This window comes from Solanum lycopersicum, chromosome 9 (genome assembly GCF_036512215.1).
Source record: "Solanum lycopersicum chromosome 9, SLM_r2.1".
NCBI lineage: Eukaryota > Viridiplantae > Streptophyta > Magnoliopsida > Solanales > Solanaceae > Solanum > Solanum lycopersicum.
This window is the reverse complement of record NC_090808.1, coordinates 1213601-1239225: the sequence shown is the minus strand read 5'-3', so window position 1 is coordinate 1239225 and position 25625 is coordinate 1213601. Positions and strand designations below refer to the sequence as shown.

The 25625-nt window shown below is 34.8% G+C and overlaps 3 protein-coding genes across 4 annotated transcripts; 2 read left to right on the top strand and 1 right to left on the bottom strand.

Annotated features, from left to right (window-relative positions):
• Nucleotides 1-1678: 1678 nt before the first annotated feature.
• Nucleotides 1679-10487, bottom strand: LOC101264361 (protein ALTERED PHOSPHATE STARVATION RESPONSE 1). 2 transcript variants are annotated; one of them, XM_004246670.5, is made up of 6 exons: nt 10167-10487; nt 7395-8565; nt 6894-6965; nt 5452-5663; nt 4475-4698; nt 1679-4329 (listed from the first exon to the last, which is right to left on the bottom strand). In XM_004246670.5, the coding sequence occupies exons 2-6, from the start codon at nt 8509-8511 to the stop codon at nt 3660-3662; spliced, it is 2295 nt and encodes a 764-aa protein (XP_004246718.2). In that variant the 5' UTR covers nt 8512-8565; nt 10167-10487; the 3' UTR covers nt 1679-3659. The 2 variants fall into 2 exon arrangements, with proteins under 2 accessions (XP_004246718.2, XP_069145322.1); XM_069289221.1 differs by having other exon boundaries at nt 7395-10336.
• Nucleotides 1718-2632, top strand: LOC101264053 (NDR1/HIN1-like protein 13). Its single transcript, XM_004246669.5, has one exon. It carries the CDS (start codon nt 1718-1720, stop codon nt 2510-2512), a length of 795 nt encoding a protein of 264 aa, XP_004246717.2. The 3' UTR covers nt 2513-2632.
• An 11612-nt stretch (nt 10488-22099) lies between the features above and the next one.
• Nucleotides 22100-25419, top strand: LOC101264966 (protein MODIFIER OF SNC1 11). Its single transcript, XM_004246672.5, has 5 exons — nt 22100-22507; nt 23591-23668; nt 23751-23876; nt 23981-24041; nt 24208-25419. The coding sequence occupies exons 1-5, from the start codon at nt 22200-22202 to the stop codon at nt 24244-24246; spliced, it is 612 nt and encodes a 203-aa protein (XP_004246720.2). The 5' UTR covers nt 22100-22199; the 3' UTR covers nt 24247-25419.
• Nucleotides 25420-25625: the final 206 nt, after the last annotated feature.

Below are 25625 nucleotides of genomic sequence, written 5' to 3'. Positions count from 1 at the left end.
TATCCGTCGGATCAGTGAATAAGATTATAACACGTGTATGCCGGTAGTATAACAAGTATATATGCTCTAGTTTTTGGACGGTAAGAATACCAATGTCTAAAAAGTATGATGGATAATAGTTACATATCATCACTTACGATAATTTAGGATATATTTATTCTTTTTCTAATTATTTATTATATATTTTAAATAAGTATTTATCTGATATGTTATTTCAACCTCTTGAAATAAATAATAAGAAGATTGAAGTTTAAGGTTTTAATTAAAAAGTGGATTTTAAATTTTTTTCATATAGAACTTCAAATATATTCCATGATCAAATATCATTTTTAATTCAAATTCAAATATCTTGTAAAATATTAATTTATTCATGTCCAACATTTTATTTATTTGATAGATTTTTCTTTTGTTTGTTATCTCATACACTACGTGACAATATTTTTTTATGAGAAAATATTAGCTGTCAATATTTAAGAAAGCCTTACTCTTTGAACATTTCTCCTTATCCTTTAATCACTAATTTTTTTTTTTCACCAATATTCGATATTTATAGCAAAGTTTATTAATTAAATTATCAAAAGTTTTATTTTAAAATGAAATATTTTTTTTTTACTTAAAATGACTTTATTTTCCATATTCAATATTCGATATTTATAGCAAAGTTTATTAATTAAATTATCGAAAGTTTTAATTTGAAATGAAATATTTTTTTTACTTAAAATGACTTTATTTTCCATATTCAAATTTGAAATTACGATATTAATATATATAATACTTACCATTTTTAATTTTTTTTTCTCAATTAATTATTTCATGTGTTTCTTGTTTGAATAATTTATGTTTTCCTCTCAATTTTAAATAAGCTTTTACTATTTCAATTTATTTTCTTTTCACCAAAACTCCATTTGTTCACCGCTGCACAACAATGATGTAATAAATTCAACACACACAGTGAGAAATAGTCCACTAATTAATTAATATTGGAAAAATTGACTTAGTGATTTAATGTCATAAAAAAATAATAATTGATTCATAATATGAGACTAAAAGACAGAAATGTTATTTTTGATAAACGAGCGATCATATTATATATGCTTCACAAAGGTCGTAGATTTCTTACGAGTTCTCATAAGTCAATCGCGACTTGGGTGGATGTTTGGCATTTGATGCGTTATTTTCAAAGTTTAATTTGGATAATCAATAATTAAAAATAGATATTAGTTACGAACTTCGATTCAGTACGATAAATCATTTCGACTTGATTGAATAATTCAATTTTTAGCGATTTATATTCATGCTAATTGTAATCTCACATATTAATCCCTACATGTGCTTGTAATTTGTGAGATTATAGCTTGCTAAGGCGATAATTAATAATTGATCTTAAAAGATAATTCACGACACTAAAATCGAGACATAATCCAAACTTTTACATGAGGTTTTTTGTTTTTTTGCAATGAGCGAAATTCCAACGTAGCGATATTTCGTAAAGAACTAAAGATAAATATAATTTTATTATTACTCCGAGACTCTCGTCGTAACGAAAAATTAAGAGGGTTTACAGTTGTATCCTTCAAAAATATTGCGTGTAAAGTGACTAATCACGCGTTTTTCCTTTCAAAATATTTACACGCACACACGCACTACTATAAATATAAATACAACGCATTACACCTTCACAATACATACGCCTCCTTTTCTGATTTTCAGTTACACTATGGCTGATCGCGTACATCCTCGAGATTCATCGCCGGCGAGTTCACCGATTTCGTCAAAAAACTCCGGCGGAGTAGCTACGGGAACTCAGACAAAGCATGTGCTGCCGTCGCCGGGAACGTATGTTGTTCAAGTACCAAAAGATCAAATCTATCGGTATCCTCCACCGGGGAATTCTCGACGTTACGAAGCTTTGAGAAAACGAAAGCCTCGTCGGAGCTGCTGTTGCCGGTGCGTTTGCTATACTTTATTTCTCCTTCTAATTCTCATTATCGCACTTGGAATCACTGCTGCTGTTGTCTACCTCGTCTTCCGTCCTGAAGCTCCAAAATACACTATCTCCGACGTCGCGATTAAGAATTTCAACTTAACTTCGTCGTCTCCGGTATCGCCGGAATTCGACGTTACTATCCGAGCTGAAAATCCTAACAATAAGATCGGAATTTACTACCGGAAAGGAAGCTCTGTCACCGTATTCTACTCCGATGTCCGTCTCTCTAACGGCGAGTTGCCGGAGTTCTATCAGCCTTCGACTAACATAACTGTTTTTCAGACGCCGCTAAAAGGATCAAACGTCTTGCTTGGTAACGCCGTTAAAACGGCGTTAAGGAATGAACAGATGAAAGGAAAAGTTCCGTTTAAGGTTAACATTAAAGTTCCCGTTAAAGTTAAAGTTGGCGCCGTTAAGACGTGGGAAATCACCGTTAAGGTTAAGTGTGATGTAACGGTGAATACTTTAACGGCCAAATCAAAAATAATTTCTAAAGATTGTAAATATAGTGTTAGCCTTTGGTAGTAAATAGTGATATATCTAGGATTTTATTTTTTTTCCTTTTCCTTCTATTGGTAGTAAAAATAGTTTACATAATAAAGTGAAATTTTTATAATATACTAAAATACACGCTAGTTAGCTAAATTAGCTTCGAATTGTGTTCAATTACATATATAGTGATAATTTCGAAATAACTAATAATTGTAATGTAAAACTCACGGAGAAACAAACTTATTTTCTCAATATTCACCTATATTAACTCATTTTATCTCATGTTTACCTAAAACATTTTGAGTGCGCACAAGATAAAATCTCTATTTCTATGTCATATCGCACATCATGTAGAAAAGGTAGCCTACACTAGACAAGCTGAATATGACTAGCTCCACCCAAAAAGCAAGTTTCTTGATTTGCGGGCGAGACCTTTAACACAGAAGTCTCAAACCTAAACCACTAGATTACGTTCGGCCAAAACACTTTAGCCTCTCATTCTAGGACTTCCCTGTGCTCGACCTATTCATTCATTAGTATTAGTAAGGGGCTAGTTCATTGCTCCGACCAAGAATACGATTAACTCAGCATGGGCTACATAATATCTTTATCATAACACCACCACCTTAGTCACAAAAAGTTTGGATCGGCTATATAAATCCCCATTTCATCATTTCAAATGATATCATCATCATAATAATAAAGGAAAAGTGAAAAACCACATTAAAATGCAAAATATTTTATGAAATTGTAACTTGAGTTCATCAAAGTAAAATGTACATGCTTTAATAGTACATTTTTTTTTTCTTGCTATCATATAAACAGCTCTCCTTATGAACTAAATCTACACCCCTTTCCTTTTCAAATATTGCCCAATTTTCACCTCCCAATATTTGCATATACAGCCACTATATAGAGCTTTTTTTATTTTCAAGATTCAACAAAAATATATCTGTAAAGCTCCAAGAAATTTATCCTTCTATTTTTTCACCTCTCCTGTACAAATGACAGAAAAAATAATCCTTCCTTTGCTATTATATATCCATTGTTGTTTCCTCAGTATCTTTTTGTCAGAACTATGTTGCTCGGACTCTCCAAAATGTTGTCGCACCTGTGCTGAATACTTCTAAAAACACACTACTTTTGAAGATTTCGAGCAAGATAGGGTCGGAATACCTTCTTATGATTGAGAATTCATGCGGAGCGCATGACCATGTTTGGCTTCTTGGATGGCCTTTTGGAGTTGAGTGAACATCTTGACAGAAGACTCTGAGAAGTTGTTTAACTGGCTCAGGAAAAAGGTCAAGCTTGTACGAAAATGATCGAAGCCGGCTATCCAGTCTTCAGGAGAATCATCTCTCAGTGGGGTCTTAAGACCTGGTTCACCATCGATTCCATGACGATGATTTCCACCCTTCCCTTGGTGCTTCTCTTGCCGAGGTAGGAGGTGAGAGATTTCGGCAGCCAACCCCTTTATAGCGTCTGAAACCTCCTTAGTAGGCAATGAATCAAACATCTCCAACCAGACAGAACAGGTGGTATAAATAGGTGGGCCGTGGTTTCTGAGTGGCACAGGCTGCTGCTTTCTTTTTCTCCTGGATGATTTTTCGCGGAGGAAGACAGATTTGTGAAGCCACTTATTTATAGCTTCCACGTATGCCTTCTGAGAGACGATCCACTTTGTAAAACTTGATGATAGAGAACTCAATTCATGTTCAAGATGGATTGCAATCTGCCGACGAGAATCTGATTGAATAAGGATCTTCATATTTCCAGGCGAATGAGCTATCGATATGATATGGAGCTGAAGCTTGTGGCAGTCGAACATAACTTCCCACATCTTCCTCAATCTGAGATAGGAAGAGGATAACCATACAGACAAATTAATAAGAAACTTCCAGCCATTAACCTTCTAAAACATCATCTTTCAAACATGTATACATTTAATGCTAACGATATTCCGATGCTAAAATATGAGCAACATTAATAACATACCCCTCAATCAACTCCTCCAATTGAGGCTGAAGTTCCTTGTCTCTTATTTCTTCAATTTTCCTAGAGATGGAATTAATTCTATGAATTGCAACTCCAATTCTCGAATGAAGATCCTTCACAACAGCACGCGTCTTGTCGATCCTCTGAGGAGTCTCTACCTTAGATTCTAGTTGTCGGAGAAGCTTACGCTTAGCATCATAATCACTTCGGATCATCTCACTAGCCTGAATTCCAAAAGGTGTTTACATTTAGTTGTACATAATATGAGAGGATGTACTAATTTAATAATAAGTATCTTAAACACCATTGATATGAGAAAAGCACCAGTAGATGCACTGTAATAAATCAACTACAATTACCTTGGAAAACGTTAATCTATACAACTGAAAGGTTCCATTTTGAGATGCATTGAATTTCAAGTCTGGGATCTCAGTATGTCTTAATTGATAAATATCAAATTCACAACACTATATATATATCTCCGATAATAATACCAGAAAGAAAATTGGTACTTCCAAGAGGACTATAATGAAAGCCAGTATGAAACTTCAACAGAAGACAAATGCCTTGGGTTTTGAAAAAAGATATATGACCGTCACTGCAAAGTCTATGTCAATATATGACCGTCACTGCTAAGTCTATGTCAATATCTTGACAGACGAAAGGAACGTAAATGTGGAAAGAACTTGTTTCTTTTGACCGGTTACATCAAGAGATCAGTCAAGAGTTTCGAAAGGAAGTTCTAGTATCTTCTTACTCTACGAAGCCTAGGCCTAAAACCTAAATACCTTTTGCAAACAAAATATAGAAACTAACATTGAAGAGGTACATTCTTCATCCATAGGAATGTCATAGAATAGCAAGCCTTATGGGTTGTGTACGTATAACTAACTAGTTCACAAATATGTATGCCATTCATATAGCTAGACAAATAAACATATCAATACATTATTATACGTACATAAGAAACATCTTACCTTGACTTCGTCATATAGCTTTTTCTCCCATGCAAACAGCCGATCCAACGTAGAGGCATGACTTCCTGAGACCATACAAAAGTTATCGAAGAGATTGTTGGAAACATCCTCAATACCATCTGTGGAGTTTACACCATGCCGATTTGGGGATGAAGCATGAGATGATGTGGTACGATGCCATGTCAGGTACTTCACAGAATTTTGAGGAGGCTCTGAACAGAAAAATTAAGATGGCTGGATAAGCTTCATGTAGAAGAAAATAATGAAAAGACAGACGACAAAAACAATAAGAAAACATGATGTATGGTAAATACGCACAACCTTGCATAATAGTATCCAAAGCGAGTGAACCAAAATCAGATTAGAAGTTTAAAAAGCTCCATTTGACATACAATGGTCAGCAAGCAAGAACGATGATTAGTGTCTGGTGAATTTGGATATATGCATGGTCTCAAATTTATTAATAGATACTAAGTGCACATTTAATATTGAATTTGTATCTTAAATTGTACTGGAACATGGCATACTACCAAATAACTAAATTTAGTGTTTGAAGCAGCTTCCCTTTTTTAGTTTCTCTTTCCAAGTATAATGTTTTCTTTATTGTTTCACAGAATAGCCAAATTATGTCGCTTTCAAAGATTCTTCTGGCGGTTGACTTCAGTTGATTCTCTCTATGACCAAAGAATCTAGAATGTTCTCTTCTCCAAGCCTGAACCATGTATTACGGAAGTCGAACCCTTAGTCTCGATGTGTATGACCACATTTGACCGCATGGAGAGTAACATAAGAAGGTCGAAGATGATGAAAAAATGGCAAATGTTTCAACAGATGTCTGACAGGATGTGAGGGAAATCTAGGCTCTATATACCAGCAAAGATAAAAGTGTAACATGGAGAAATAAAATAAGATAATTAAAAGGCATGTCATATAGAACAGTTTTGAGGTCAGTAATGTCATATGGTCGTGAATGTTAGGCCTCTAACATCCTGCACATTCATAAGACGAGTGTTATAGAAAAGCAAATGCTGAGAATGATTGATGTGTGGTCATACAATGTTAAGCAAGATTAGAAGAGAAGGTTGCTTAAAATTGGTTTAGGAGACTATAGTAAACAATGTAGAGTAGAATGTAAAAAAAAAAAAAGATCTAGAAAAATTAATTCAGTATTTATTTGTAGATCATCTCAAAACGAAGTTGAATCTAAATAATAATATGCACTCCTCAAGGTAAAGGAACCTTCCCATATCGTGCTTGCCTCCCATTCTCCGTACCATAAATTATAAACATCAGGACCCAAAAGTGACGTGGGGAGAAAAGAACTCAGGAATGTCTAACAAAATATCTACACTGAACCACACAGCATTCGGAAGCACTACCAACTATTAAACATGTAGAATCTGAAAATTTCACCATAGATATCTCTATATAAAGAGGCCTACCTTCAGGAATCTGGCTTGGATCATCCCCGCAAGAGAAACAAGACTTCATTAATACTCTGGTCATTGACCCACCTGCCACAGATAAATCTGTCAATGATCAATTAAAGAGCTATGCAGAAAAGACTAATATGTAAAAGAGTTAAGAGAGCAACAGTTCACGTCCCAGTACTTACTTCACTCTCTTGCCTACTCAAGTATACATTAACTTGATTATATAGATATGACTGTTAATATTCTGACCTCAACCTCAGCTTGACTGCCATTTCTTACCGTATGTATCAACCAGTTAAAAGAACCACATAAAATCAGAAAATATGCAGCATATCAAGTAAGAAAGAACTTCTAGCTGATGTGCCAATGTCATGCAGGAATCCACGTGACGTAAAAAGAAAAAACCTAGAAGCTAAAACAATTTGAGGAATATGTTTAAACAATGAAACAATTAAGATGCATTTGTGTGCATTTTCTATCTGATATGAGAGAGAAAGAGAGATGACCTACTTTCTTTCCCTGGAAAAATTGGACGGAAATGGAATTTGTTCGCCTCCAACATGCGCGGAACTTCTCTTCCTGATTCAGATGCTTTTATGAAGAGATATTCAATATCTTTTATGCTAAAATAGAAGTCCTTGGGTGCAACCTTATTCTCAACATCATTTTCTTTTACTGGTGTCTTCATGTCGTTATCATCAGCAGGTCCTGAAGGTGCAGCTCTTAGTGGGGACAGATCAGGTGACTTGCTTTTCTCCACATTCAGAGACTTGGCTTCTGACACTTCACTCCTCACAGAGGTTATTTCAGGTGAGCCACTATTGCTAGCATGATCAGTTGTTCTATTGACATTTTGAAAACTTCGGACCAGTGTTTCTGCGAAAGGCTCATCAAATTCATCATCAGAGACCTGTGACCCATCTCTTCCAGGTGAAGAATAATGTTCTTCTTCATCTTCTGATGTAGAAATTATATCCTCATCTCCATGATGTCTATTGTCATTTCCATTCTCAATCCTTCCATTTTGTGAAGTCAAATGATTATCAATATCATGGCCAAGACCAAAGTAGTCCCAAGGTGAAGTTTCAGAAGGGGAAGGAGGGATTTCAAATGGTGAAGTTTCAGGAGGGATTTCAAAAGGTGATGCTTCAGGCCTCTCTGCGGAACGAGGCGTGGAGTTCTGAGGTGTAGCTGAAGTAACTGAAACAGTAACTGGAACAGAAGGTTTTTCTTCAACTTTCCTAGAAAATGTACCTCTAAATTTCATGTGATTAGCATGGTATCGACTTGAGGTTGGAGGTGAAGGAGACGGTAGGATATTCTCAGTTGCATCTACATGACGTGAGATGGATCGAGAAGAGAATGAAAAATGGGAAAGAGACTTTTCAGTTAATCCACGTAGCTCAGGGGTTGCACTCGTTGAAGTGTAGATTGAAGATCCAATTGGAGCCTCAGGTTCAGCAAATCTCCTTAAAACAGTTCCAGTAATTTTCAGAGACTCGATATAAGCTATATGAGTCGCTGCTAGATTACACCGTCCATCAAGAGCTTGCCTTACAAACTTCTTCCGTTCACGACAAAGCTGCAAGGCTTTATCTTCCTCTAGCTTAGAGTTTGACGCCCCCATCAAATCATTCCAGGGTTGAAACTTGTTTCACTTACCACAAAAGTTACTTCAAGCCTGGTTCAAAAACAAGGAAAATTATTAGTTTGGAAAGAGACAATGCATGATCAAATTACACAACGCAAAAAATAATGGCAAGGGTCGGAAAGAAGTCATAAGGACGTTCCGAAACCATATCAGTTATAAGAAACCCAACTCTCAAGAAAAAGCGCAACAAGGTAAATGCATAAACTGTTGACTAAGTGACTAGTTAAACAAAGCTTATCAACACATTCTATTCAACAGAAAATATACAACCACTTCATCCAAACAGTTAACATTAGCCAACAAAAAGAAACTCAAACTACCGCTTGCAGCAGCTTAATCCTGCTAAATATGGCTTTACAAACATGCCAAATTCAGATGATTAAGAATTTGAATTCATCGATCTGACTCAGATGATTAAACATCAAAAATCACAGACAAAGGGTCGAATTAATAAATAAAAAAAGTGCCCTATAACCGCAGATTCATCATCACAACAACCAAATCTAACTGAATTGATACAAAATACCCAAACATAACCTAATCAAAAACTTGCCTTCTAAAATCAAACCAGTTAAAAGCATTACCAAAAACGGATCATTAATCTCCAAAATCAAGAACAGATTACTAAAAATCCAATCTTTAAAATTCACAGGTTTATAAAACTTCACAACTGTATAACAGAATCCAATTCAACCCCAACCAAGCACCACCACCAAAAATCTAACAATAAATCACAACAACGAAACATAAGTCGATAAGCAAATTGAAAAAGTGAATAGTAATAATCTCCAAATTAAGAAAACTTAACAAGTAAAGATCAGTACTTTCACAACAATTGAATACAACTCAATCCAACCCCAAATCAAATACACCCCAGCACCCCCAAAAAACACAAAACCATAGAAACAACTAAAAAAGCTCAAGTTTAACAACCAAAATTAGATCAGTAATCTCCAAATTAAGAAAACTTAACAAGTAAAGATCAGTACTTCACAACAATTCAATCCAACCCCAAATCAAATACACCCCCCTAAGTAAAGATCAGTACTTTACAACAATTGAATACAATTCAAACCAACCCCAAATCAAATACACCCCCTAAGTAAAGATCAGTACTTTACAACAATTGAATACAATTCAATCCAACCCCAAATCAAATACACCCCCTAAGTAAAGATCAGTACTTTACAACAATTGAATACAACTCAATCCAACCCCAAATCAAATACACCCCCTAAGTAAAGATCAGTACTTTACAACAATTGAATACAACTCAATCCAACCCCAAATCAAATACACCCCCCACCCCAAAAAAACCACTAAACCCATGAGGCCATGACAATTGACAACAACTACAAAAATCTCAAAAATTGATAAGAAATGAAATGCAATAAAGAACACCCAAAAAGGAAAACTAAACAAAAATAAAGAAAAGGGTCAAATTCAATCACCAAAAAGGCCAAAAAGAGTTCTGAGTCATGAAGTTAAGTCAGTCCCACAAAAACCCAAGTAAAAAAGCTCAAAATTTTATAACAAATTGAATGTTATAACCAACACCCAAAAAGGAAAATCAAACAAAAATTGAGAAAAAAAGGACAAAAGGGGTGTAGGTCTTGAGGTTAAGAAAGTACCTGAAGAAGCAAACAAGTCAAAAACTCAAAATTAGTGAAATCTTATAGAATTCAGAGATGCTGATGATGATGATGGTTGATCCAGTTGACAGAATAAGAAAGGAATGGTATGGAAACTGTTAAAAAAAGAGTGAAAAGCCAAAAAAAAAGATGAAATCTTTAGAGATTAGTGAAGTGAATAAGCAGTGTCAGAACAAAGAGAGATAGAGAGAGAAGGGGGGGTATAGAAAAAGAGAATAAATACATCCATGCAGAATAAATAAAAGGGTTGAAGAAAACAGACAAATTAGACTCACTTGTGTGTGTGTGTGAGAAAATTGTGTGCTTAGCTGTGATCTCCACCTTTTTATTTGTCAACAAAAAAAAAGTTCTTATTTCAACTAATTTTTTATACTTAGAAAAGACTCCTTTTTATTTTCTTTTTTCTATACTTTCTATTCTAATCTAATAAAGTCTTTTTTCTACTAATATTTTAAGCATATTAGATCTTTAGAGTTTAATTTTAAATGTCTTTGTATTATTCTTTTCGATTAAGTATGAGTCATGAGCCCTTGGTAGTGAAGTTGCATGTTTTAATTTTTATGGACGAGTGTTTAGTAGTGAATTGTGTTTGTAAATTATAATAATTTAGGAACGGAATGTTTAAATTGGCCTTGTTGTGCTATATATATTGGATTTTCATGTTATCTTGAGCATGAATTGATTATCTTCTATTATACGGTATTGGATTATTTTGTTAAAACTGCTACCTCAACAATACCTGAATGATCTTCTTCTTCTTCTTTTTTACTTTGTGCGCGTATAGAGGTTATAATGTATGTATTAGTTATTTTGATATTGCTAATATCGTAATTTATGTTATATAGAATAATATCAAATACGGTATATGGTTAGCATTTGCATTAGCATGTATAAGTCGAAAAAGTGTATCAAATAAAAATTTAATATATATATTATTTTATATGCTAATACAGTCTACCAAATGACCAATTATAATGATATTTATATATTTTTTTATATGCTAGTACAATCTACCAAATGACCAATTATAATGATATTTAGAATTTATTTGACTACTAAGAGGCAAAAATTGATCAGAAAATGGTTGATTTATGCAAATAATCCTTTTGTTTTAGGTTATATCATTTTGATTGTTCCTATTTAAAAAGCTGCGTGTGTGTATATATATATTACTTAATAATTGTTAAAATGGAAAATAAATGAAAAATTATTAATATAATTAGTAGATTTTCATTAAATACATATATTGAGTGAGATTTTTATTTAACAGTAATTTTATAAAAAAGTATATGATTATAATTATTGTTATTTATGTTATAAAAGGTCAAATATAATATAAATATGGGTTTTATGACTGAATCCAATTAAATTTTTATTCAGAATTAATTTTGAAGTAGAATATTGTGTAAATTTGTAATGGTAGTTAATGCAGGTCAAATATAATATAAATATTATTTTTAGGATTTGATCCAATTAATTTCATTCAAAATTAATCTTGAATTAGAATATTATGTAAACTTGTAACGGTAGCTAATGCAACCCAAAATTATTTCATATTAACTGTTAAAATTAATTTTTAGCTGTTATAACATTAAATCAAGGGTGGAAAATATTAACTTGAATTTTTTTCCCCTTTTGTTCCTATTTTCATATTTATTTCATTTTGTTATTTTATTATTATTAGTAGTATACATGCGTTACTTGTACGCAATTACGTAGAATAAATGATCTGTAAATTTTGATTTGGATAAAAATAAAGTATTATAAAAATAGTGATGCTAATAGGACAATTTTAAGAAGTTGGGGGTTATAAAAAAATATTTTAGAGAAAAAAAACAAAGATCGAGTTAAAAAAATTATTTTAAAAAAATACCCGCATAATTATATTTAAAGTTGAATTGAATAAAATAATTTATATTAAAAATAATAATAGATTAGCTTGAACGCGTCTTAACATACTCTCTTCTAGCACCATATTAATTATAATATTAGTTATATGATCCTTCACGAATAACTTCAAACTCTGTGTTGTATTAATTCAATGTGCAACGATTAATTTGGAGAAATTTAATTATTTTATGGTTCGAACTTATGTAAATATTTGTGTTACTTTAATATATTCTTAAAATTTCATACGAAATATGCATGCTAAAATTTTATTAATAATTGGTTGAATGTGTCTTATTTAAAAAAAAAAACACAATAATATCATCTAAAATACATAATAAAACATTGATATTTCTTTTTTTAAGATTGTTGATATTATTCCTAGTTTTTTGAGAAAATACAATTGATCAAGATTATCTAATAATAATTTCCCAAATTTTATGAGTTTAATTTGATTAACTTTATGTTATAAAAAGTAAACTTTTAATTTTAAAATATAAATTACAACTTTTATGTTTGCCTTTAGGGAATGAAAAAATATGTAAGGTAATTATTATATACAAAGATTATAAATTACAAAAACTTTAAGTCAAACAATCAAATGATGATGGATTGGACATTATAATACCATATATGAAAAAAAAAATGTTATGTTTGGTATATCAATTATTTCAAATTTCAGCCTATGAATCATTGTTAACTTTATTGTTAAATTGTGATAAAAATTGACAAAATTGAAAACAGTGAAAATAACCTTTATTTATTTTTTCTACTAATAATCAAATTATTTAGTGCTTTTCCACATATAAGTAAGGTACAAATATATACAAGGGATTCTCAATTATATATATAAGTAATTTAATTTCAGATAATATTTATATTTTATTCCCTTTAATTATTTAATTTAGATATAATATATCTTATTCAGATCGATAAATAAACAATTACTATCATTTTTAGTAAGAGAATAATTTTTTCGACTTCGAAAATTTCATCTTCCCTTTCATGTGAATTTTCCAACAACAAACACAAAATTTGTACCATCCAATCTATTCCATCCCTTACCCTTTTCATTCTTTTTTTAATTTTATTTACTAAATATTTGATATTTATGAGAATTAATCGAGTGAACGCAAAGAAGCAAATCAGATTAGACAAAAAGAACTTCGAGTAAACAAAGCAAAGGCCCATCTGACCGATCTCAAGTTGGATGAGAAGGCAAACCAACCCTCCGAAAAAGAAAACTATGACTATTTAGACGGTTAGTGACCAAATGACATATTCTAGTTATAATATTCCTTTCAATCAATTCATTGAATAACTCACGAGTAAATTATTAAAATAATATAATCGTGACAAATATTGATCAATATAATTATGTTCTAGTTCACCGTAATTTTTAATTCAAGACTTATATTATTTGATGATATATATATATATACTTGATATTTATGAAAACTAATCCATTCTAGTCACAATATTTAATTCATAAGTAACTCATGAGTAAATTATTAAACTAATATAATCGCCATAAAAATTAGCCAATATAATTATGTTCTAGTTCATTATAAGTTTTTATTGAAAGATTTATATTATCATTTCACATGAGAAAGAGAAAAATTGTCAAATAAAATAATATATTTTAAAAATATATTATATTTGATTATTCCTTTAGGAGGGGGAAAAGGGGAGGGAAATGCATAAAGTAGTAGAAAGTATTTTTATATTCTAAAGTTAAATTAGAAATATATTTTAAAATTCACCAAAACTTTTAGATTTAATAAAAATATAACCCTTAATTTTTATGCCCACTTGGCTTCTTCTTTTTTTTTCACAATATAATAATTTCCTCATATTTAAATAAAAAACTTCTAAAGTTTTTATTTTATTATTTATCCGATATTCATAATTCAACAAATTAAAATTTGCTTTAACAAATTCATCTTTGAGAAAAAAATTAATCTTTTTAACTAAGGAATTCATCTTGAGGAGAAAATTAATATTTTCAATTAAAGTCGAATTGATTGTTCAAACTCAAAAATACATATCATATGATTTTTAGTGTATACAATGCTAAATTCAAATAACATTAAGAGGGTGAGAAATGAACATAATAATTTAATTATTGAAATTAAATTAAGATGAAAAATTAACTAGGTACAACAAAAAGAGAATTTTTTTAGACAATATTAAAGTAATTTTTGCCTATCATTTGATGTGATAGTTGTAGTTCTCATTTCAACATCTAGTGTATCATTTTCAATTGCTTTTTATGTATTATAAAGTGAAGGATTGTGGGGTTTATAACCAATAAATATTGCTCATGAGCTAGAACATTTTAATTTAATATTTTCCAATACTTTAACAAATTTATGGTGCCAAAATTAAATTTAAATTATAAATTATCCTTCCAAAAGGCTATGAATATCATTTTAAAGCTCCTATAACCACTAATTCATGTAACATCTAGGTCATTTACGGTAAATTATTTACCTACTCGATTAACTATTCATTATCTTTCAGTTCATTGCAAGAAAAAATTTCTTACACATAAATAGTGATGGACTTTCTTTGTGTTTATGTACAACAAGGGATACGTGCATTAAAAGAAAAATGATCATTAGCGACAATTAATTTTTTATCGCCGCTGAATATGTATTTTTAGCGGTAATTGTCAATCTTTGTATATGTTCCTAAAGCTTTTAGTTATATTGGTTCTAATGACACTTAACTAATGCCGGTAAAGACTTTAACACTCCTTATTAATGTTAATATTTAATGCCGCTAAAATTTGTTTTTATTGTAGTGGTGAAAGAGTGCAAGAAAAAATGAGAAGTGTTATATTATGTATATCGAGACAAAAAATATTCTAAATCTTCAAATATTTTCATATACAGAAGAGAGTAATTATATGTTGAAGAAACTGGATCGGAGTATATTATATCATAATGAGCTTGAATCTCCTTAAAGTGAGTGAGATATCCGCACCTCAACTTAAACATTTTTTTTTACTGTCATTTTATTTCGACTGTAATTTATTATATTTTTGATATATTACATCAACTAATAAATTGTCATTTTCAATTTGCGAAATGGAAAATTGAAAACAAAACATTAAAATGATTAAAAAAAATAAAAAGATTGACCATTTAAAAAAAATAATCAATAACTTAATTAATAGTTATTTTAATTTTTATCATCATAATTAGTCATCAAATTATCATTATCATAAGTATTAGGTTCATCACACAATGGGAGTTGTGTTAGTAAAAAGGGCTAAGCACATATTCAAGCAAGTCATGGTAAATGAAAGAGGGTCGATTTATTTTTCTCGCACACCACTCTAGGCAGTCTTACAGCGTCTGTAATACTTCAGCCTACTTACACCCACAGAATTGACTAAGTATAGAAATACTTAAACAGCAATGTCAAACAATAAACAGGCAGTGTTTACAGGACCAAGTCCCAACCTTTATTAATCGATAATTAATACAAAGGAAGGCTTCACAAATCAGTCTAAGGCTAGAAAACTCTCTGTCCCTTGCCTTAGACGAATTTCCACCTTAAATCAAAATTCTGCACAATGGCAGTTACAAGCGGTTACATGCGGCGGTTACACATGACACCTGTCCGACACATGTCAGCCCAGGGTTCAAAACTAACTTTCCAACAGCTATATTTCCAACAGATAGAATCTAATTCAAATTACATTCTTATCTACACGAAATACTAATATTCTAACACTTAGAATATTTCAGGCTTCATTCCAACACTTAGAATAATCCTGCCAGCTTCCAACACTTAGAATATTTTAGCTGTCTTCCACACTTAGTTTTATTTCAGCAATTTCGGGTGAACTGCCTTTGTCTTTGACCTTGCCAAGTCTTCACAGCCTTGCTTCATCAAGTCAACATGCTGTCTTGCCAACGCCCTTAGCCCGCACGTAAACCATGCACGTTCAAGCTGCCTTGCCAACACCCAAGCACCTTGAACTTGTGTTGCACTGTTTTGCCATCATCCATGCCAAGACCAATGCCCAAGTCCTTGGCATGTCTGCACGTAGTTAGATCAAGTAGATTGCGGGTCTAACAGACCACCCGCACCACTTGAACTCGATGTCCTCATCGAGACTGTTTTGAGATAGTCATCGATTTGAGCATCAAACTGCCATAGGTCTTTTGCTTTCTCCCAAACAGCATCTGCTGCACTCTTGCCTTTCCAATGGACCAAGAACTCAGTCTTAGTATTCTTCTTACTCGTGCCCAAAACCCGGTGATCAAGGATCTTCTCAATTTCAGCATCATACTGTGTAGGTACTGATGGAGGAGCCCTCTTTGATCTGTTCCTGTCCGGATCATCTTCATCTGCAAAATAAGGTTTCAAGAAACTCACATGGAAGGTGGGGTGAATTTTCAACCTTTCTGGCAGCTTCAATCTATAAGCAACTTCGCCCACTCGTTTTACCACTTCGAATGGACCATCATACTTAGGTATCAAACCCCGATGTCTGGTCTTACTTACAATCTGTTTCCAGATTTGTGGGGTAAGTTTCAGCAACACCTTGTCACCCACATTGAACTTAACTGAGCGACGATGCTGGTCAGCATACTTCTTCATGCGTTGCTGAGCCTTGCGCAAGCTATCTTGTGCCTCAGATAACATTTCAAGTCTGTCCCTTGCAACTCTGTATGCTGCTGGATACTTTCCCTGATTTTTAGATTTAGCAACGTCTAATGGCGTCATAGGCTGTTTGCCTAAGACGATTTCAAAAGGACTCATTTCTGTTGCAGACGACTTGTGCAGATTATAGCAAAACTGCGCAGTGTCTAACAATGCCACCCAATTCCGTTGACTTGCAGTCACATAGTGCCTCAAGTACTCTTCCAACAAATGATTAATTCTTTCCGTCTGTCCATCTGTTTGTGGGTGATTTGCAGTAGAAAATTTTAATTCAGTTCCCATCATATTGAACAATGCTATCCAAAATCTACCCGTGAACCTTGTGTCTCTATCACTCACAATGTCAGCCGGAACACCAAAGTATTTAATCACATGTTTATAGAATAACTCAGCAGCAACTTCAGATGAGCATAACTCAGGAGCAGCAATAAAAACAGAATATTTTGAAAACCTGTCAACTACCACCATGATAGATGCTTTGCCATCTACTTTAGGGAATCCAGAAATGAAATCCATGCTTACCGATAGCCATGGCCTTTCAGGAATAGGCAAAGGTTGCAGCAACCCTGCTTCCTTTTTACGTTCTGTCTTGTCAACTTGACAAACATGACAAGTCTTAACGTACGCTTCTATATCGTCTTCCATTTTCGGCCAAAAATACACACGAGACAGTAAGGCTAACATCCTTTCAACGCCTGGATGTCCAGCCCAAGCGGAGTCATGCGCTTCTTTCATCAAGTCTTTGCGCAACCCGCCCTGATTTGGCACAACGATTCTCCCCCCTTTAAAATAGAGCAGATCATCCTCGATCCAATACCGTCTCATTGTGCCCTCCTGCACCTGACCCATCCATTTAACATATAACGAATCATTTGCAGCACACAACCTGATTCTATCATAGAAATCAGTTTCCAGTTTTGAAATTGAATATACTGCAACAAACACTTCTTTCCTACTCAGCGCATCAGCAACCTGGTTGTGTTTTCCTGGTTTATGTTCCCACATGAAATCATATTCTGCCAGGAATTCTTGCCACCGTGCTTGTTTAGGACTCAACTTTTTCTGTGTTTTGAAGAATGTATTTGCTACATTATCAGTTCTTACCACAAATCGAGTGCCTAAGAGATAGACTCTCCAAACCTGCAAACAGTGTACCACCGCAACCATTTCTTTCTCATGTGTTGAGTATCTTTGTTCAGCATCATTCAACTTTCTACTTTCGAAGGCTACTGGATGACCTTCCTGCACTAATACGCCACCAATCGCCTTGTCTGACGCATCAGTGTGTACTTCAAACGGTAACTCAAAATCAGGCAATTTGAGTATAGGTTCTGATGCAATAGCATTCTTTAAATTTTGAAATGCTTTTTCACACTGTTCGGACCAAACCCATTTTGCATCTTTCTTCAACAGATCTGTCAAAGACGCTGCCTTCTTTGAGTAACCAGCAATAAACTTTCGATAATAGTTAGCCAAGCCAAGAAACGACCTCAAATCCTTCACATGACGAGGTGCCTGCCAATCAACAATGGCCTGCACTTTCTTAGGATCCATTCGAACTTGGTTTTTACTAACAAGATGCCCCAAGAACTTTATCTCTTGTTGAGCAAATTCACACTTTTCCATCTTGACATAAAGTGTGTATTTTCTCAATTGAGACAGAACCAGACTTAGGTGATTAACATGTTCTTCCAACGTTCGACTATATATAACAATATCATCTAAGTAAACAACAACGAGGTCATCAAGGTAGTCAAACAGTACATTGTTCATTAAATTGCAGAATGTTGCCGGGGCATTAGTCAGCCCAAACGACATTACAAGGAATTCATAGGAACCATATCTAGTTACACATGTTGTTTTTGGTTCATCACCCTCTGCTATCCTAACCTGCCAATAGCCTGCCCTCAAATCAAGTTTTGTGAACCAGCATGCCTTGCTTAACCTGTCCATTAAATCTTGCACCAACGGAACCGGATATTTGTTCTTTATAGTTGCTTTATTCAGCGCCCGGTAGTCTACACACATTCTCATTGTTCCATCCTGTTTCTTTTGAAATAGAACAGGAGCACCATATGGAGCCTTAGACGGCTGAATCAATCCAGCATCTAGCAATTCATTCAATTGTTTGCGTAGTTCAACCAATTCTTTAGGAGCCATACGATAAGGAGCCTGTGCAGGGGCAACCGTACCAGGCAGCAACTCAATCTTGTGATCAATATCCCTCCTTGGTGGTAATTTCTTTGGTAATTCAGGTGGCATAACATCAGCATACTGTTTAAGTAATTCAGCAACACAATCAGGCACTTCCATCTTCACATCAGGTTTAATTTCGACCAAGGCAGCAAGTATAGTTTCATCACCCTTCTTCAGCCCTTTGTCAATCGACATAGCAGACAACAACATTTCCTTGTCTTTCTTCTTCGCAACTTTATTAATGTTTCCAAACGGATGAACACCCTTCAGAAAACCAGCATCACTTCCAATCATTACCATCGCTCCATCTAAGTGAGGAAACGGAACAAACTGGTATTTTCTTAGGAAATCAATCCCAAGTATAATTTCAAAGTCTCCAAGCGGCATCACCATCAAATTATGTTTTCCCACCCAATTTCCAGTCGACATAGACACACTATAAGCCATGCCCACAATGGCTTGTGCCTTAGCATTGACTGTCTTGACGTAGGAAGGGCTTTTAGACAACTTCAGCCCCAATTTTGTAGCAATCTTCACATCTACAAACGTGTGTGTGGCCCCTGTATCAACCATTGCCATCACACATTGTTCCTTCACTTTCATTTCTATATGAATTAAGGAAGCATGAGGATTCGAAGTGCTAGAGATCTCTCCAACATTATTGATCCCCATAATGTGATTGAAGGATAATCCCAATGGGTTTGCCATTGCAGCCACGATTTCTTCATCCTCCTCCCTTTGATTCACATTACCAGCAAGCAAAGCATTCACTTTTTCCCGGTTTGGACAAGATTTGGCCAAATGAGGACCACCACAAGTCCAACAGCCTTTAGAGTTTCCATCTTTACTCTTGGGTCTGTCTTTCCCATCCTTCATTTGTGCCTTTCCTTTATCGTTTGCATTCTCTTTACGACTATCCTTTCTCCATTCCCCTTTCTTTTCATTCTTTTTCTTATTTTTCGAAGTAGAAGGGACATCTGTCGAAGGACGAGTCGTCCGGAAATCTACCAACGAATCAGCAGCAGCAATTGCCCCAGGCAGATCTTTAACATTCTGCCTTCGTAGTTCGTTTTGAGCCCAGCCTTGCATGCCCGAAATGAAATTGTGAAGTTTATCCTCATCAGACATATTTTGTATGTCTAACATCACAGAGGTAAATTCTTTTATATATTCCCTCACTGAACCCGTCTGCCTTAACCTTTTCAATTTATCCCTTGCAAGCCAAGATGCATTGCTAGGAAGAAATTGATCGCGCATTTCTTTTATAAGCTTATCCCATGTATCAATTCTAGGACGACCAGCACTTACGTCGTCTGCATTACGAGTCCTCCACCAAAGTTTCGCATCACCCGACAAGTACATTGTGGTAATGTTTAACTTATCAGCGTCCGACACTCTTGCAGCGGTAAAGTACTGTTCCATGTCCCATATGAAATTTTCAAGTTCTTTAGCACTCCTTGCGCCACTGAAGGCTTTAGGATCTGGAATCTTAACCTTAGATAATTCAACACGAGTCGAACTCAACGCAGCCACAGCCCGACACAAAACAACGAGTTCTGCACGAAGGTTCTCATTTTCCTTCTGCAGTCCCTCCAATTTCTGTGTAGTTGTAGCACGAAAGTCCAAGATTTCAGTGATGTGGTTATCAACATTTTGTCGATATCCACCAATTTCTCCCTGAACTTTCTCAGCGTCCACTCTCAACTCAATGATTTGTGTGAATAAATCCACAAACGTAGGGTCTGCCAGAACATCTTCAGTAAACCCGACGAAGGATTCAATTTTTCGTGCCAACTCCCATAGTTCTGCGTTTTTCACCATTGTTTAACCGTGCTCTGATACCAATTGAAAGAGGGTCGATTTATTTTTCTCGCACACCACTCTAGGCAGTCTTACAGCGTCTGTAATACTTCAGCCTACTTACACCCACAGAATTGACTAAGTATAGAAATACTTAAACAGCAATGTCAAACAATAAACAGGCAGTGTTTACAGGACCAAGTCCCAACCTTTATTAATCGATAATTAATACAAAGGAAGGCTTCACAAATCAGTCTAAGGCTAGAAAACTCTCTGTCCCTTGCCTTAGACGAATTTCCACCTTAAATCAAAATTCTGCACAATGGCAGTTACAAGCGGTTACATGCGGCGGTTACACATGACACCTGTCCGACACATGTCAGCCCAGGGTTCAAAACTAACTTTCCAACAGCTATATTTCCAACAGATAGAATCTAATTCAAATTACATTCTTATCTACACGAAATACTAATATTCTAACACTTAGAATATTTCAGGCTTCATTCCAACACTTAGAATAATCCTGCCAGCTTCCAACACTTAGAATATTTTAGCTGTCTTCCACACTTAGTTTTATTTCAGCAATTTCGGGTGAACTGCCTTTGTCTTTGACCTTGCCAAGTCTTCACAGCCTTGCTTCATCAAGTCAACATGCTGTCTTGCCAACGCCCTTAGCCCGCACGTAAACCATGCACGTTCAAGCTGCCTTGCCAACACCCAAGCACCTTGAACTTGTGTTGCACTGTTTTGCCATCATCCATGCCAAGACCAATGCCCAAGTCCTTGGCATGTCTGCACGTAGTTAGATCAAGTAGATTGCGGGTCTAACAGTAAACCACCGTCGGACGGTGGAGCTTTACACCGGATTTTCCTCCGGCGAAGTCGGTGGCAATATTACAAACACAGTCAGGTAAAGACGTTAATTTCATAAAGCAATTTTGTGGCTTAATTATTTTTCGATGACAAATTTAATTAACAAATTAAATAAAAAATTTTAAATTTTCATCTATCAGGTCACTATCGTAATATTACAACACTTTCTTCTCTCATCTAAACATGTCGAGAATATTATGCTACCTGCACAAGATTCGAGTTAAAATTGAAAAATAAATAATAAATGTAATCTTATATGTTAAGTAATAGACCGAATTTATAAATAAGTTATTATCTGTCGTTATTCAAAGCATTTAGGAGATTGGTCGTTCGACCAAAAATATTTTTAATATACATATATTATATATTTATCGATAATTTTTTGAATAAATAACTATTTATATTATTCGTTAATACAAATATTTTAGATAAAAATATTTAATTTAATAATATAATATTTTTTACGAGATTATATCGACTCTAAATCACAAATTTGAACGTATATTACTCATCCAGAAGTAGAGAGGTTTTGTAGTAATTTGGAAATCAATTGTTTCTTCTACGGAATTATTTATCATGACTACGACGGCGGCGCAGCTTCCTGATAACCCTATCAAAACCCTAGTTCAGTCACCGGATCCAAATCCGACCGCCGTTTCTGAAGCTCCGGCTCATGATTCCGCAACTGACTCATTGAAATCGCCACCGTCTGATGAAGTTAAGGACCAAGCGAAGTTGGATAAGGCGGCGGACGGAGGAGGCGGCGGCGGCGGCGGCGGCGGCGGTAAGGATACTGATATACAGAAAAAGATGAAGCGAGCAGAGAGGTTTGGAATGACGGTTCAGCTTTCGGAAGAGGAGAAGCGAAACACTCGAGCTGAGAGGTACTTTTTGTAGTTAAATTTTGTTGCTGGATTTGGTATTTGTGTTTAAAACGAATAGTATTACTTCAGAAAAGAGAAACTCTTTACCTTTGTCGGAATCTGGAGCAAATATAGATGATTCGTTTTAGTTTGAGTAGGAGGTTGCAGGTATACTGTGTAATTAGTCTAAGGTGCGTGCAAGCTGGTTCGGGCAGACCACTGGCATGAACATAGTGTGTTGAGTTTGTGTAGCTGATTCATGCTTGTTTGGGATTGAGGCATAGTTGATTGGTTGCTCAAGGTTGAATTCGAGTCTGAGAGGGCACATTAGCTGAACTCTTTGTCTAGGTTCCTAGACATCTGAGGGGTAGTTGACTGGGTTGGTAAGGTTTAGTGCTTTGTTCTGGTTGTGTACTTGTGTTCACTTCGACAATTTGTTAGGCAAAGTAGCTGAACACTATGTTTAGGTTCCTAGACGGTGGTGTTGCACATATCCTTTACTTTACATTTACAACCATAGAAACAATTATTTAAAGCTATCATCTTTTAAAGTGCTGGTGGATTTTGTGTGTGTCATAATAAAGAAGTAGCAGTCCTGATTTTATATGAAATACAAGAGATTAACTACTTAATCGTTCCATAAAGGGGTCACACCGTCACACTCCAAACAGCACCAGAACTTGTACTGGGAAGGTAGTTCCAATTGCCCTTTGTTTTTCTTGTCTAGTGAGGTATATTAAGCTGAAATGGATGCGTGTCACCCGAGCAGAATGGACTAAAGCATCTAAACGTGCATTCCCTTCATTTGTTAGTAGAGGCTTGAAAGTTGAGAGGCTGAGAGGCTTAATAATATCTTTTGGATTTATGGTTCCTTTATATAGAATATTGTTGGAATTCAAAAAAATTCCAGCATGGGAATCCTTAGACTTTTCATCTTTCTTTCCAGCTTCCATACAGTTGATCTTCAAGCCTTACATAGTCCAGCAAACATATCTTGTGTTTGTTGTGAAATGGGATACCCAATAGCCGGCCGCAAACATTTAACTCATATGAGGATCTATCTTAAGTTGTTCTTACCCCCTTTGTTGGACTGTTTTGTGTCAGGTTTGGCACGTCTGCACCTCAGGGTTCAGATGCTTCAAAGAAAGCTGAAGAGCAGAAGAGGAAAGCTAGGGCTGAGAGGTATGTGTACTATCTATTTGGGCTACTGCCAGCTGGGTAGTTTACTTGTTTATGTGTTTGTTGATAGATTTGGTTCTGTCAGGTTTGGGCTTAGCCAATCTGATAGTACTGATGAGGATGCTAAGAAGAAAGCTAGGCTGGCAAGGTTCGCACCTCCTGCGAAGGCTGATCCTGTGGAGGAAGATAAAAGGAAAGCTAGGGCCCTCAGGTTACAATGAGACCTTTTCACCTTTTTCTTTATGTCAGCTGAGGGTCTAAAATATTTCGGCGTCGAATTGGTATATGACTTTGGCTGATGGTGTTATTCGACAGGTTTTCACAGTCCAAGTCTGGTTCCCAATCACAAGAGAACGGCAAAGAAAAAACTGAGCAGGTTTCATTTCTAAGTGAAATTTGTGATTTGGAATGAATTTGAAAAACGTAGCAGTCAGTATGTGTTTGCTTTGAATTTTGATGTGATCATACGTGCACTATCCGTGTGTTGAGCGTACTTTTACTAGTACAACTTTCTATTAACTATTGCATGTACTTTAACACAGGAGACTGTTGCGGTGGAGAAGGCTGGAGGAGGAACATGAACCATTCTCAAACTTCGTTCAACAGCAAGAGTTACTTAAGATGTATAGTTTATTGTTGCTGCGGAATGGTTAGGAGTTCTGTTAAGAGTGACTTTAAATTCCCAAAGTTTTTGTTTTAGTCGTTTTTGGAGTTCCTTGTTTAGTTTGGTAGGTTAGAAGTCTTAACATTAGCAAGTTCCCTAGTAGCAGGTCCATCCTTCAAAATGGGGAAAATGGCTTTTGTCGTCTCTTAGGTTAGCCAGTAGTGCTGGGATACATGGACCACAACCTCCTTAGTGTGTTATTCTGTCAGAAGTGACGACCCTTAACCAATATTTGAAATCAACTTCTTTTAAAAAAACTTATCTGAAACGATTAAACTACAACCTCAATATTTCCTACTTGAAACCTTTGTTTTTGACAACTTCATCATCGGGCTTTCCTTTATCAATCTGCAACTGTTCTTTCACATTCTTGTGGTTTTTCATTTCACCTAAATGAGAAAATGGTGCATATCAAGGATCTACTGGTGATAGCATTTCTGATTTCTCCAAGTGCTCAATGTAGTACCACAGATACTTGATTAGATGTCCACTCTTGTGATCTGGATGGTCCTTCATGACTTGTCGGTAGAAAGTTAAAAGTTTTTGCTAATCTAGAAAATAAGTAGTCACCCTTTATGACATACTGGAGGCATCATATATTAATTCTAGTTTGGTCAGATTGTTAGTGATATTCTTAGTTGGCCTTGCAAGTAGGAAAGGTAAGACTAGTTTTTATTGCATCGAGGGCCTTAAATTTTGTTCAAGAAGAACCACTTGATTGTGCTACATCTTTGCAGAGTTTTGAATTCAGAGAAGGTTTTACTGTAACATCGCTGCCCGTATGATGATGAAGTTATCAAATCCATATTTCTATAACATTTAAGCTGGTGTGCTTGGGTTTTGTTTATCTACAAGGTTAGTGTTTCAGTTTTTGATGTCGTGGGTCATATGCAACAGATTTAACACTAAGGAGGTGTGGTCAAGTATCTTGGTATTTGGGTGAATCGTGTAGGCTGTAGTCAATAGATGTCGGAGTTAGTATAGTCTCTTGCTATTTTGTTCTTGAAGTTCAGTAGCAAGTGGTAGTATTTCGGTTACTTGAATTGTAAAGACAGTAAATTTGTTGGTGACAATCTGATATTTGCACTCATACTAACGTTCATTATGCTTGTGGTGACTTCTTTTATTTACATCTATATGAATTTTCACGCCCAGATTTGAGGTTTTTGTTTGTTTTCTAAAAGTGAAGTATTGGAAAACATATTTTGGACAAAAATAGTGTGTACATTGTCTACATTTATTTTACAAATTATTATAGAGAACTTGTCTGTACAGTTTGTGTTTTAATTTCAATCG